We start from the raw sequence: 12516 nt of genomic DNA on the forward strand, positions 1-12516 counted from the left end.
CTCCTCCCAATAGAAGAGACAAGCTCCCATCTACCTGGAAGGCCAGTCCATACTCCGTGTGCCTCCAGTGACTGGAGTAACACAGCACAAAACCCACTCCAGTCTGAAGACCTATTCAGCCTCAACTCAAAGGCCTGTCTCAGGGAGGACCATGCTCCCAGGATTTCATTGCTTCCTACGATATATGTTTTCAGTGGCTACTTCCTATTTTTCTCCAGAGCCAGCTACCTGCTAGCCGGCTATGAATAGCTCAAGAAGTCACCCATGAGAATTCCTTTCTGACCATATTTCACCACAATGAGCTGAAAGCAAGTTAAGGCATGCCTGGATTCCATTGTGAGTGGACTTGGATGCTGGCCTTTGAAAGGCGCTGCTGGTCAACAAGGGCAAATCTTCCTAAAGATAGGAGGACCACGTGGTCATCTCCTTCAAAGGAATTTTTACTTCCAAGGGGCAGTTGATCATCTTATCTCTGGCACCTCTTGCCACTTCCACGAACTTGATTCATCGGGCCTCTATTTTACTTCCACAGTAGAGTGAATACTAATGTCCACCCAACATCCATCTAGCTTTCTACTAGGAAAGTACTCAATGCTTCCCCACCCTCACCTGTGACTCAGTCCAAATACCAGGGGAGGTTGTTTCATATTTGTTGTGGAATATTATTTTAAGATATGTTTATGCTGGAACATTTGTTTAATGATGCAAAGATGTGTTGCATTCTTTTATGCTGCATTTGTCTAACTCTGCGAAGCTATGTTACTTTGCCTATCTAAAACACCTGATTGGTCTAATAAAGAGCCGAATGGCCGATAGCAGGGCAGAGAAAGAATAGGCCAGGCTGGCAGGCAGAGAGAATAAATAGGAGGAGAAATCTGAGATAGAAGATGGAGTGAGAAAAGAAGGGGCCAGCCACACAGCTGCACAGCCAGACACAGAATAAGAAGGGGAAAAAAGATATACAGAAATAGAGAAACGTAAAAGACCAGAGGCAAAAAGTAGACAACATAATTTAAGAAAAGTTGGCAAGAAACAAGCCAAACTAATGCCAGGCACTTACAAGAAAAAATAAGCCTCTGTGTGTGATTTATTTGGGAGATGGGTGGTGGGCCCGTCAAAGAACCAAAGAGTACAAATCAACCAACTATACATATTCTACTCTAAGGATAGCATAGACCTAGTACTGAACAGTCAGAAATTTCTATTCCCTTGTTTGTAACCACCACACACAGCTCAGAAAAACACAAGAAACAGTAAATTGCTATGACATTTTTGTTGAGACTGTTGAGGAAAAAGGATATACCCATAAAAATGAGCATAACTCTTAAAGAACTTAGCAGGGTATTGTTAAGGGCCACCATATAGAGAGATGAAGACATCAGCAGAGATAAGAGAGGGTAAACTAGTGCTCTTATCTGAGTCCCTACATCAGACCCCACCTGATTTATATCTGACACTCACAGCTACATATGCCAATTCATTTTACATCTACTTGGGGCAATATGCATTAATTCTTTGTCTTAGAACAAATAGTCTGCACTACCATCTCTGCTCCTTTGGCTCTCTTTAGAATTCCCACTTGAATGTGATCTGAGTGTGGTTGCACTCAAGCTTTCCTCCAACTCTGGTATTTTAATATTTATGATGTTTCTTTAGGGTTGTTTGTTGGGAATTCAACTTTGACACCCAGAACTTTCAAGTTCTCATAGGCACACAATTCTGGCCATTTTTATTCATCTTATCTAGGAGCCCTGTACCATGGGGAATCTGTTCACTGTCTCATAGCTTTCAGCTTAAGCAAGCTGGCCACTCAGAGACTGTCATCACTACCCACCACCCACCAAACTTAGGCATCAGAGTTCTACATTCTGAGCCACACTGGCAAAGCCCAATGAGACTATACACAACACACCTGTTTTCTTCAAGGTCTAGTGCTGTGGGATGGTCTGTATGTCAAATTGCTCTGATTGGTCAATAAATAAAACACTGATTGGCCAGTGGCTAGGCAGGAAGTATAGGCAGGACTAATAGAGAGGAGAAAAGAAAGAACAGGAAGGCGGAAAGAGTCACTGCCAGCCGCTGCCATGACAAGCAGCATGTGAAGATGCCAGTAAGCCACGAGCCATGTGGCAAGGTATAGATTTATGGAAATGGATTAATTTAAGCTATAAGAACAGTTAGCAAGAAGCCTGCCATGGCCATACAGTTTGTAAGCAATATAAGTCTCTGTGTTTACTTGGTTGGGTCTGAGCGGCTGTGGGACTGGCGGGTGACAAAGATTTGTCCTGACTGTGGGCCAGGCAGGAAAACTCTAGCTACAGTCAAGTCAACCAGATACATCTATCATAAAGTCTCAATCAGCCTAGACAGTCTGACTTCTAGCTAAGAGGATTATGGACAAGCTTCATGTACAAATTCAGTCTCTCAATCAGATGCTGCAGATGGTCAGCTCAGATTTTTCCCAAAGAGTGAACAAGGACATAGAGCCTCACTCCATTCTCTTCAGCCTGTCTCCTCTCTACTCATCATAAAGAGCACACATTGTATTCTTCTAGGACCCAGACTAGGTTGGTGGAGCCACCACATGAAGGGATGAGGGTCACAACTTTCTAATAAACTGGGTAACCACGTCCATAATTCTTGAGGAGCAAGGGAAGCTCAAGAAGCCAAAGTCAAGGGTATTAAGCACTCCATGGAAACCATCCTCCATATGATGCCATGTCACAGGCACCCCCAGATCTTCCAGCCTCTTCTTGTATAGAAGTGAATGGTCTCGGAGAAGGTCATACTCACAGCTCACAATGCAGGTTTCTGGGAGCTGAGATACTATATCATCTTCTGCAATGAGGGGTGAGCATATTGTGTTCAGTATGAGATTTACCTCCTGGTAAGCATCTTCATTCACAGGCCCTGGGGGTACGCATTGGTAGCCTCGCTTCTTAAACCTCTCTGGGATGTTTTCTGAGCCTAACCACTTTCTGTATTTCTCCCAGATTTCCAGAGGCAAATGGGCACCATTCTTGATGACACTTTTCCAGGAAGTCTTCATGTCTAGGTGACAACAGCAACAGTAAAAGGCCAGATTCCAAGGGAGCAGTGGAATGTTGGCATTCTGTTGATAAGAAGGGCCCCCAAAATCTATAGTTTGCAGTGAGGAGTAGATCAAAACCTGAGCCCGGATCCGAGGAAGATCTGCTTGGTTCACAAATGTTTGACACACCACAGTGGCTGCATTTCCTCCTACACTGTCACCACAGACCACAACCCGAGCTGGATCCACTCCGTACACATGCAATGATTTCAGAAACTGGGTGGTGGCTGCCACACAGTCCTCTTTCATTACTGGGAACTTGTACTGGGGAGACTTTCTGTATCTAAAGAGGAATGAAGGACCATAGATTATGCTCAATGCTTACCCAAACCCAAAGGACCCTTGTCTGACATCTTGTAACTCAAATCCCTTTTTGAAGCCTGAATAGGAGGAGATAGGCAAGGACCCAAACACCCAGTAGACATAAAATCTTCTTGCTTGCCATTTAGCTCAGAGGAAGCAATTGCCATCCACTGAGATGGATGTGATATTGTTTAGATGTTCCAGTGGCACTGCAGGCTTTAGGCAGAGGAGATGTTGCCTGTCTGCCATGGGCAGGGCTGTTAAAACTAATGAACTCTTCCAATCAAAACCAAAGTGCCATCCCCATCCCTATCAGCCTCCAAAAGCCAGGGTTAAATGATGCTGTTGTCCACAAATATTTCATGCACTAAGGAAGGGGGTCCAGTCCACTGTCCCTCTCTCCTCCATTCCTTGCTTCTCCTTAGTGGGTTCTCACAGCCCAGGCCTCCCCCGTTCTCCTCTCCAAATCCATCTGCTTCAGGTTCAACCTTCAGACCCTGTCACTACAAATGAGGGCTATCTGCTTATGTGCTCCCATTTTCCCCTTCCTTACCCGACTGCTATGACAACAGAGTCACAGTCCTTGGACAAACGTAAGCATATGCTGTGGTGGGTTCCTGGAAAACAAAATCAAACGTCACATTTACTAGGTCATTTTCCTTCAGCCTTCATGGCCATTCTCCTTTTGTAAATAGAGTGCCTGAGTTAGCTGAGCAGGTCATAAAGTAGCTTCTGACTGTTGAGTAAATATCCTTCCAACTTCTCTTGTTTTGCTTCTGTGAGCTACAAGGACAACGTTCTCCAAGATGCCCATGACCTGATGTACTCTACCACTTAGCAAAAACATCCCAAAGTGAAGAGATTGCAGTGACTCAGTGTGTGATAGTGGTATTATATCAATTTAGGAACAGGCCAGACCATTGCACAATATACCACCAAAGTGATCTGTGCCTACTCATGGCCCTGGGCTTTCTTGGTCACAACAGTAGACTGTCTACCAGGGAGAATGACTATCTTATTTTAAGACTTACTTTACTTTTTCTTATGTGTATGTGTTGTACACACACATGTGAAGGTGTCCATGGACACCAGAAGAAGGAGCTAGATCACTTGGAGCTTGAGTTACAGGCTAGAGTTGTATGATGCCCCAGATAAGTACTAGGAATTAACTTGGGTCCTCTGGAAGAGCAGAAAGTGTTCTTAACTACTGAGCCATCTCTCTAGCTACCACAAAATGACCATTCTTTCAAGCTCATTTATCAGGGTGACAGGGGGCTTGAAGAAGCCAGAAGAAAGGCTTTCTTACTCAGGCTCCCCAGGATGGTTCCACCACCATGGAAGAAGATGATGCCAGGCCTAAGGGTGGAGGAGGATTCCTTGGGCTGATATAGTTTCACAGGGATTGTCCCAAAGCGAAGATCTGTGACCACAACATCAGGATCTCTCTTGAGTGGCTTCAGATCATGCACAAAACTGGCAAACTGGGGTGCATAACACAGTCCCAGCTTCTCAAAAATCATCCCCTGTCAGAGAGAGAAGAGGCAATGGGTTGAGAAGGATTATGCATCAGTCATTTTACATGCAGCCTGAAGCCTGTCAGCTACATCTACCCTCCCCAGGCGCCAAGAAGGAACTTGGGAAATATTGATCAGACTCGACCACAGACCTCCTGCATTTCCTCCCTCTCCCAGAATGCTCTTGAGGCACCTGCAGTTAAATTCACACCTACCCAGGCCATGTGGCTCCATCACCAGACCCACTCCTCCCAACCATACTCTTCCTAGACACTTAACATGCCAGACATGACAAACCAGTGTAGCTAGAGTTTTCCTGCCTGGCCCACAGTCAGGACAAATCTCTCTCACCCACCAATCCCACGGCCGCTCAGACCCAACCAAGTAAACACAGAGACTTATATTGCTTACAAACTGTATGGCCGTGGCAGGCTTTTTGCTAACTGTTCTTACAGCTTAAATTAATCCATTTCCATTAATCTATACCTTGCCACGTGGCTCGTGGCTTACTGGCATCTTCACATGCTGCTTGTCATCGTGGCGGCTGGCAGTGTCTCTCTCTCAGCCTTCCACTTCCCAGAATTCTCCTCTCTCCTTGTCCCACCTATACTTCCTGCCTGGCCACTGGCCAATCAGTACTTTATTTATATAGAACGATATCCACAAACCAGGCTTCTGGCCAACCCTTGAGGCTCCCTTTTGAAGATACCTGCTCTACCTGGGATCTGGACATGGTCTTCTCTCCAGGGAAGACAGCCTGGGTCTCCCAAATATTGATTGCTATGGAAGTGATGTTTTTGAAGAGGGAGAGAGGGGTGTTTTCTTATTTTTCCATGACATCTACTGAAATGTTTTTGGAAAATATGTGGTATGAAAGGTGTTTCTTTTTAGGAAAATTAAGGATGAGGGGGGAAGTCAGAAGGTGTATGTGTTTGACTGGAGGTCAGTGATGTCAGTGTTGTTGTTGCAAATGAGGCTTCTTCAGGTTATTGTGTTATCTTTGAGATCTAGCTAAAGGTTTTAAAAATAAATATAGGGGCTGGAGAGATGGCTCAGAGGTTAAGAGCACTGACTGTTCTTCCAGAGGTCCTGAGTTCAATTCCCAGAAACCACATGGTGGCTCACAACCATCTACAATGAGATCTGGTGCCCTCTTCTGGCCTGCAGACATACACGCAGGCTGAACACTCACTGTATACATAATAAATAAATAAATCTTTAAAAAATAAATATTAATAAACAACAACATCCTTCTATATCCATAGTCTCACCCAGCCATCATCAGAGACGCTTCCTCCTGCAGGAGATGGGAATGAATACAGAGACCCACAACTGGAAAATGTGCAGAAAGCAAGAGACCTTGGATGGGATGTCTCTATCAAAAGCCTCCCCTGAGGGCTCAGGAGGAAGGGGAGACAGAAAGATTGTAAGAGCCAGTGGGGATAGTCATATCTTCCAGGCAGAACAGGACTGTTGTACATACAAACTCACATAGACTGTGCACAGCAGCATGCACAAGGCCTACACATGTCCGTGCTAGATAGGGTCCTGGTGCTCAGAGGGGAAGTAAACACAAGCCCCATCCCTAACCAAGACACTATCTACAATTGACAACCACTCCAAAAGGAAAAATGAGTTGTCTCCATTGGAGTCTCAATGGATATACAAACCACACTTTAGGGCAGTTCCACACCAGGAAGTAGATGGACAACACAAAATAAACTCAATGATGTTTTTAGAGATGTTTTGTCTCATAATACTTTGTTTGGCCTTTTTTTTTTTAATTAACCTTGCTTGTATTTTTATTATCTGTTATGGTTTCCCATTTTGTGTTTTTATGGTGTGTGTGTGTGTCTGTGTGTGTGTGCTTCTGCTTTTTCTTTGTTTTTACCCCCTTCCTGTTTTTCTTCCTTCCTTCCTTCCTTCCTTCCTTCCTTCCTTCCTTCCTTCCTTCCTTCCTTCCTTCCTCCCTCCCTCCCTCCCTCCCTCCCTTCCTCTCTCTTCCTCTCCCTCTCCCTCCCCCCACTCATTTTTTTTTTCAGGATAGGGTTTCTCTGTGTAACCCTGGCTGTCCTGGAACTTGCTCTGTAGACCAGGCTGGCCTCAAACTCAGAGATCCACCTGCCTCTGCCTCCCAAGTGGTGGGATTTAAGGCATGCATCACCTCTGCCTGGCTTCCCTCTGTCTTTCTGTTTGTTTTGCTTTATTCTGGTTTGTTTGTTCTTCATTGGCCTGTTTGTTCTCTAAAGAGAGAGAGAAAGGAGGCATGGAGTCTAATGAGTGGGGAAACAGGGAGAATCTGAGAGATGAGGGAGAGAAAGCCATGATCGGAATATACTGTATGAAGAAAAATTTTTCAAATAAATAAATGGGTATTTCCTGGGTCTTTCCAGTAGTTTCTAGTCCTCAACCACAATCATTTGGGCTGTGATTGGAGCCTGTGGACTCACCTCAGAACATTTTTTTTCTTTTTGATGTGTGTATTGTGTGTTGAGTGTGTGTGGTGTATATACTTATTAATGTAGGTGTATGCACATCTGTGTGTGCATGAGGAGGTCAGAGGTCAACACTGGATGTCTTTCCTTGATTGTATCATTTATTTATTTATTCAGTGATTTATTATTTTAGTGCATTTATTTATTTGTGGGTATGTATGGGTGTGCATGGGCCACAACACATGTGCAGAGGTCAGAGGATAACTTGGTGGAGTCTGATCTGTCATTCCACCATGTGGGGCCCAGGGATAGAACTCGGGTCATCAGTCTTGGTAACAACTGACATTAGCCACTGTGCCATTTCCCAGACCTGTCTAGTTTATGTTTTGAGAAAGGGTCCCTTACTAAACTTGAAATGTATCTCATCAATTGGATTAGGTTGGTTGGCCAATGAGCTTTAAGGATTCACTAGTCTCTGTGCCTCCCTCTGTCCCCCAGGCACAGGCTCACACCATCGTTCTCAGCTCTATGCTTCGCTTCAGGATCTGAACTCAAGTTCCCATGCGTGAGCAGTAGGCCCTTTATGGACTGCACTGTCTTTCCAGCACCACAGAACATTCTTTAAAATCCATAATAAATACATGAAATCCATCCAGGAAGGCAGTTTCACACGCATATAGCCATCAGACAAATGGCGTGTGTGATGTGACGATTGCACGCGTCTGAACAAAACCACAAGCCATGGCTGCTGTCAGTCAGTACCCTGGTCTCAAATGGGTAAGACCACCACTTCCCATGTGTGCAGCACATGAAATAATCCTTCAGTCAAAAGATTTGTGATTCCTCTTTTGGGAGAGTTACAGTTCTGCCCTGGGTACTGTGTTCTACAGATCCCCAAGTTCCTGACCCCCAGTGGCAGGAGACGCTACAATCAGCAGTTAGTAGTGAAAATAGGGTAATTTGTATCCTTTTCATCAAAGATAGGGTCTCTTGCATTTTAACCCTTGAGTAAGCAAGCTTATGTCTCCCTCTCTGCCTTGCTATGCTTTTCTGCCGGGCCTGGTCCCTGTATGAAGCTATCTGTAGCCAGAGTCCTATTGAGCTTGCTTAACACTGGCTAGCCCCTGCTCTCTGCTGTTATGGACTGCAAGCTCCCTGGAGGCAGACGACTTCTCCTCCTCCTCCTTCTTCTTCTCTTCTTCTCCTCCTCCTTTTTTTTTTTTTTTTTTTAACCTATCCCCGAACTCAGATCCTGGACTGGGGCACACAGTGGTTGCATAACACACCATTACAGAAAGAATCAACAGTAACAGTGTGTGATGTATAAGGAGGGCTTACCCTAGCCCAGATGATGCAATCTGCCCTCTGGATAGCTCAACTCTGGGATCCTTGAGAAATACGATGCAGTAGGGGCTGTTATGATTCCCTATTTAGCACACAGGGAAACTAAGTCATGGTAACTAGGAACCTGGACTATAGACTGTAAAACAAAACAAAACAAAACAAAACAAACAAAAAACCACCAGGGGGAAAATCATGGATTCTAGTCTGGCCATTTGCAGAAGCAGGCCCTGGAAACTGTTTTATTTCTGGTACATTTCACTGAACATAATGATCCCCAGTTCCATCAATTTCCTAAAAATACCCTCTCTCTCTTTTTTAATGGTTGAGTAAAATTCCATTGTGTCTGGGTGTGATGATGCACACTTTTAATCCCAACACTCAAGAGACAGACACAGGCAGATCTCTGTGGTTGGAAGTTTTTCTGTATCCCGCCCAGCTGTGAGGTCCCTCAGCTGATTATAAAATAATCACTCAGAAGCTTATATTAATCATAACTGCTGGCCATTAGCTCAAGCTTATTACTGACTAGCTCTTACACTTAAATTAATCCACAATTTTTATTTATGTTTAGCCACGTAGCTTGGTACCTTTTCTCAGTTCTGCCTTCACATCTTGCTTCCTCTGTATCTGGCTGGTGACTCCTGTCTCAGCCTTCCTATTCCTGGCATTCTCCTTGTCTCCTTATCTTGCCTATACTTCCTGCCTGGCTACTGACCAATCAGCATTTTATTTATCAACCAACCAGAGCAACACATATTCACAGCATACAGAACATCCCATAGCAGATCTCTCCTGAGTTTAAGGCAAGTCTGGTCTGTAGAATTAGACCTTGTTTCATTTTTTTTCATTGTGTGTTTCATATTATGTATTTTCTCCATCCATTCATCTGTTGATGGATGTCTAGACTGGTTTCATTTCCTGGCTATCATGAATAGGGCAGCAGTGAACACAGATGCATAAATGTCGGTGTGGTAGGATGTAGAATCCTTGGGGTGTTATAGTGAGGTGATCCAGATTCAGAAAGACAAAAAACATGTTCTCTCTCATACATGGATCCTATCTTAACATTTTTATGTGTGTGTGTAAAAGTGGTTGTGAGTGTGGCTGTGAGCTATGAAATAGAAAGGAGGTCATGAGAAGGGGGAAAGGGGTTAAAATGGGAGGCAGAGCAATAGGACCCATGGGATTTGAAGGTGGACAGGAGGTTATGGGGGTGGAAAGGCATAAGAGAGAGCAAGTTAGGGGGAGAATCTACAAAAATAAATTTTATTTGCAAATGATGAAACTCAATAGCTTGTATAACAATTGTTTAAAAAATAGGTATTTTTGTCTTTTTTTTTTTTTTTGACAGAGTTTCTCTTTTTATCCTTGGCTGTCCTGGGACTCACTATGTAGACCAGGCTGACCTCAAACTCACAGAGATCCATCTTCTTCTACTTCCCAAGTGCTGGGATCAAAGGCATGTGCCACCACCATGCCTGGACTTAAAAATAGTTTTTAAAAAGGCAACAAAAGATTTGTTAAAGTTATGTTCTATGGAACTCAGCAGTTTAGAGCGATGGTTTCTCTTCTAGAGGACCCAGGTTCAATTCCCAGCACATATGTGGTAGCTCACAACCATCCGTAACTCTAGTCCTTCTTCTGGCCTCTGCAGGTAATGCACACATATGGTACACAGACATGAATGTAGGCCAAAAACCCACCTGTACCCATAACATAAATACATTTTAATGTTTTTTAAAAGGTGTGTTCTATATGGTTCTGCAAATGTCTTGAGCTAATTTATTAATTTGCTTTCTGTTTTCTTAATTTTGTTGTTTGCTGACTCTAGCTAACAGGTCTGTAGTCACTGGAGCCCAAAAATTCATCTCTACCTTCAGAGCTTCACAAAGTACTGAGGACTAACAAGGAATGAGATTGGTCTTTCTCCTCTGTGTTAACTGGTACCATAGCTTGCACACTTCCGTGTTCCCCAGAGGCACATGTGGAAAAGGCCCCAGGGTGATGCTATTATAGATGGCAGAGGTTTTAGGAAGAAGGCTTAGTGTGAGGTCCTTAGGTCACTGGGGATATAGGCCACTAAGGGAAGATAAAGGATAAGATCAAGGTCTAAGCCAGGCATTGGTGGCACACTCAGGAGGCAGAGGCAAGCAGATCTTTGAGTTTGAGGCCAGCCTTGTCTACAGAGAGAGTTTCAGGACAGCCAAGGTCACACAGAGAAACTCAGTCTCAAAAAAAAGTCTAATGACACATGTACTCTAAAATACACCTCGGAGCCCATTCCTTTGTATGACAAATATAAGATGAATTTAAAAGAAAAGGCACTGTGGGACCTCAATCCTTCTTCTTCCTCTTTTGTTACGTGGGACATGAGCAGTTTTACTCAGCCATATGCTCCTACTGGGATATGCTCCCTTTCCACGGGCCCAACACAATGAAGCCAATATCTCAAGTTACAACCTCAAAAAACATGAACCTAAATAAACCTTTATGCTTTGTAAATCCTTTGTCTCAGGTATTTTGATACAGTAATGAGAAGTTGACTGAGACATCGAGAAAGCAAACATTCTTTGAATTGTGTGTAGTATTGAAGGATCCAGTATCTGATTTTTCCTCACATCTATCCTCAGCCCTCAGGCAAAGGAGACAAGCAAAACATAAACTCACCCATGTCATTGACAGACGTAAAAGGCAACTGAGGATTCGCAGCCTCACAGGATGAGTGATGCCTTCGGGGATGTGTTCCGTCCAAAGTTGTATACAGATCACCCACAGCAGAACTCCTAGTGAGAACGCAGCAGCAGCAGCTACAAGGAGTGTCAGGGCCAGAACCACCATGCTGCTTCTACCTCAGAGGAAGCCAAGTGTCATTTGTGCCTGCCACAGGCTATGGAAGATGCAGTGCAGGCCAGCAGGCCTCTTATACATCGCCTGATTCCATCTCCGCCTCCCTGCTTCCTGTAAACACTGGGCCAGCCCAGACAAGGAGTCGCTGACACAGGGGAGGGTGTGGTTCTAGACCAGGGCGCATGTAGAGGAGAAAGTGGCTCCTATAGATTCATTCATTCAGCTGGAAAGAGATCTCAAGAGCTCTTATTTAAATCTTGGCATTGCTGCTAGATACAGCATTGGGTAAGCCACAGAGTTACTGAAGTCATTAGACCATTGCCCTCAAACGTCATCGCCCACACCCTAATTCTAGTCTTGCCACACTTACTATTCCTTAACTAGATAAGGAGGCACCAGGGCCTTTGCAGTTGCTGTTTCTCTGTGCAACAACCCCCCCACCCCCGACACACACACACACACACACACACACACACACACACACACACACACACACTAGATGCCAACTGGGCTCTATTCTTCCTAACGTGCCTATTGCTGTTCAAATGTCACCTTCTGTCTAGCTAGCTATTTAAAATTGTAATACTTCACTACCAACAGCCCCATGACCCTTTGGCACCACTCTGCTTAATTCTCATCTGTGGCTTTTATTATCATCCAGGATGCCAGTCCCTTAATGTAGAACATACATTTTGAATATAGAATTGTTTATGTTACTGTTGTTTTATGACTTATTTATTTTTATTTTATGTTGTGAGTATCTTGCCTGAATGTATGTCTGTGCACCATGATTGCCTGGTGTCCTGGATGCCATAAGAAGGTGTCATTGCCACAAGAATAGAGTTACAGATGGTTGTGAGCTACCATGTGGGTGCTGGAAATTGAATCCAGGTCTTCTTCATGAGCAACCAATGCTCTTAACCACTGAGCCATCTCTCTAGGCCCCAACTTTATGGTTTTGTGCCTAGAGGCTGGATCTCTG

At 44.2% G+C, this 12516-nt stretch overlaps 1 protein-coding gene across 1 annotated transcript; it reads right to left on the bottom strand.

Annotated features, from left to right (window-relative positions):
- Positions 1 to 2599: 2599 nt before the first annotated feature.
- On the bottom strand, positions 2600 to 11525 carry Aadacl3 (arylacetamide deacetylase like 3). Its single transcript, XM_052715839.1, has 4 exons — positions 11355 to 11525; positions 4701 to 4917; positions 3948 to 4011; positions 2600 to 3374 (listed from the first exon to the last, which is right to left on the bottom strand). The coding sequence occupies exons 1-4, from the start codon at positions 11523 to 11525 to the stop codon at positions 2600 to 2602; spliced, it is 1227 nt and encodes a 408-aa protein (XP_052571799.1).
- Positions 11526 to 12516: the final 991 nt, after the last annotated feature.

Source organism: Peromyscus californicus, unplaced genomic scaffold, assembly GCF_007827085.1.
Source record: "Peromyscus californicus insignis strain IS unplaced genomic scaffold, ASM782708v3 Scaffold_5__1_contigs__length_169319896, whole genome shotgun sequence".
NCBI lineage: Eukaryota > Metazoa > Chordata > Mammalia > Rodentia > Cricetidae > Peromyscus > Peromyscus californicus.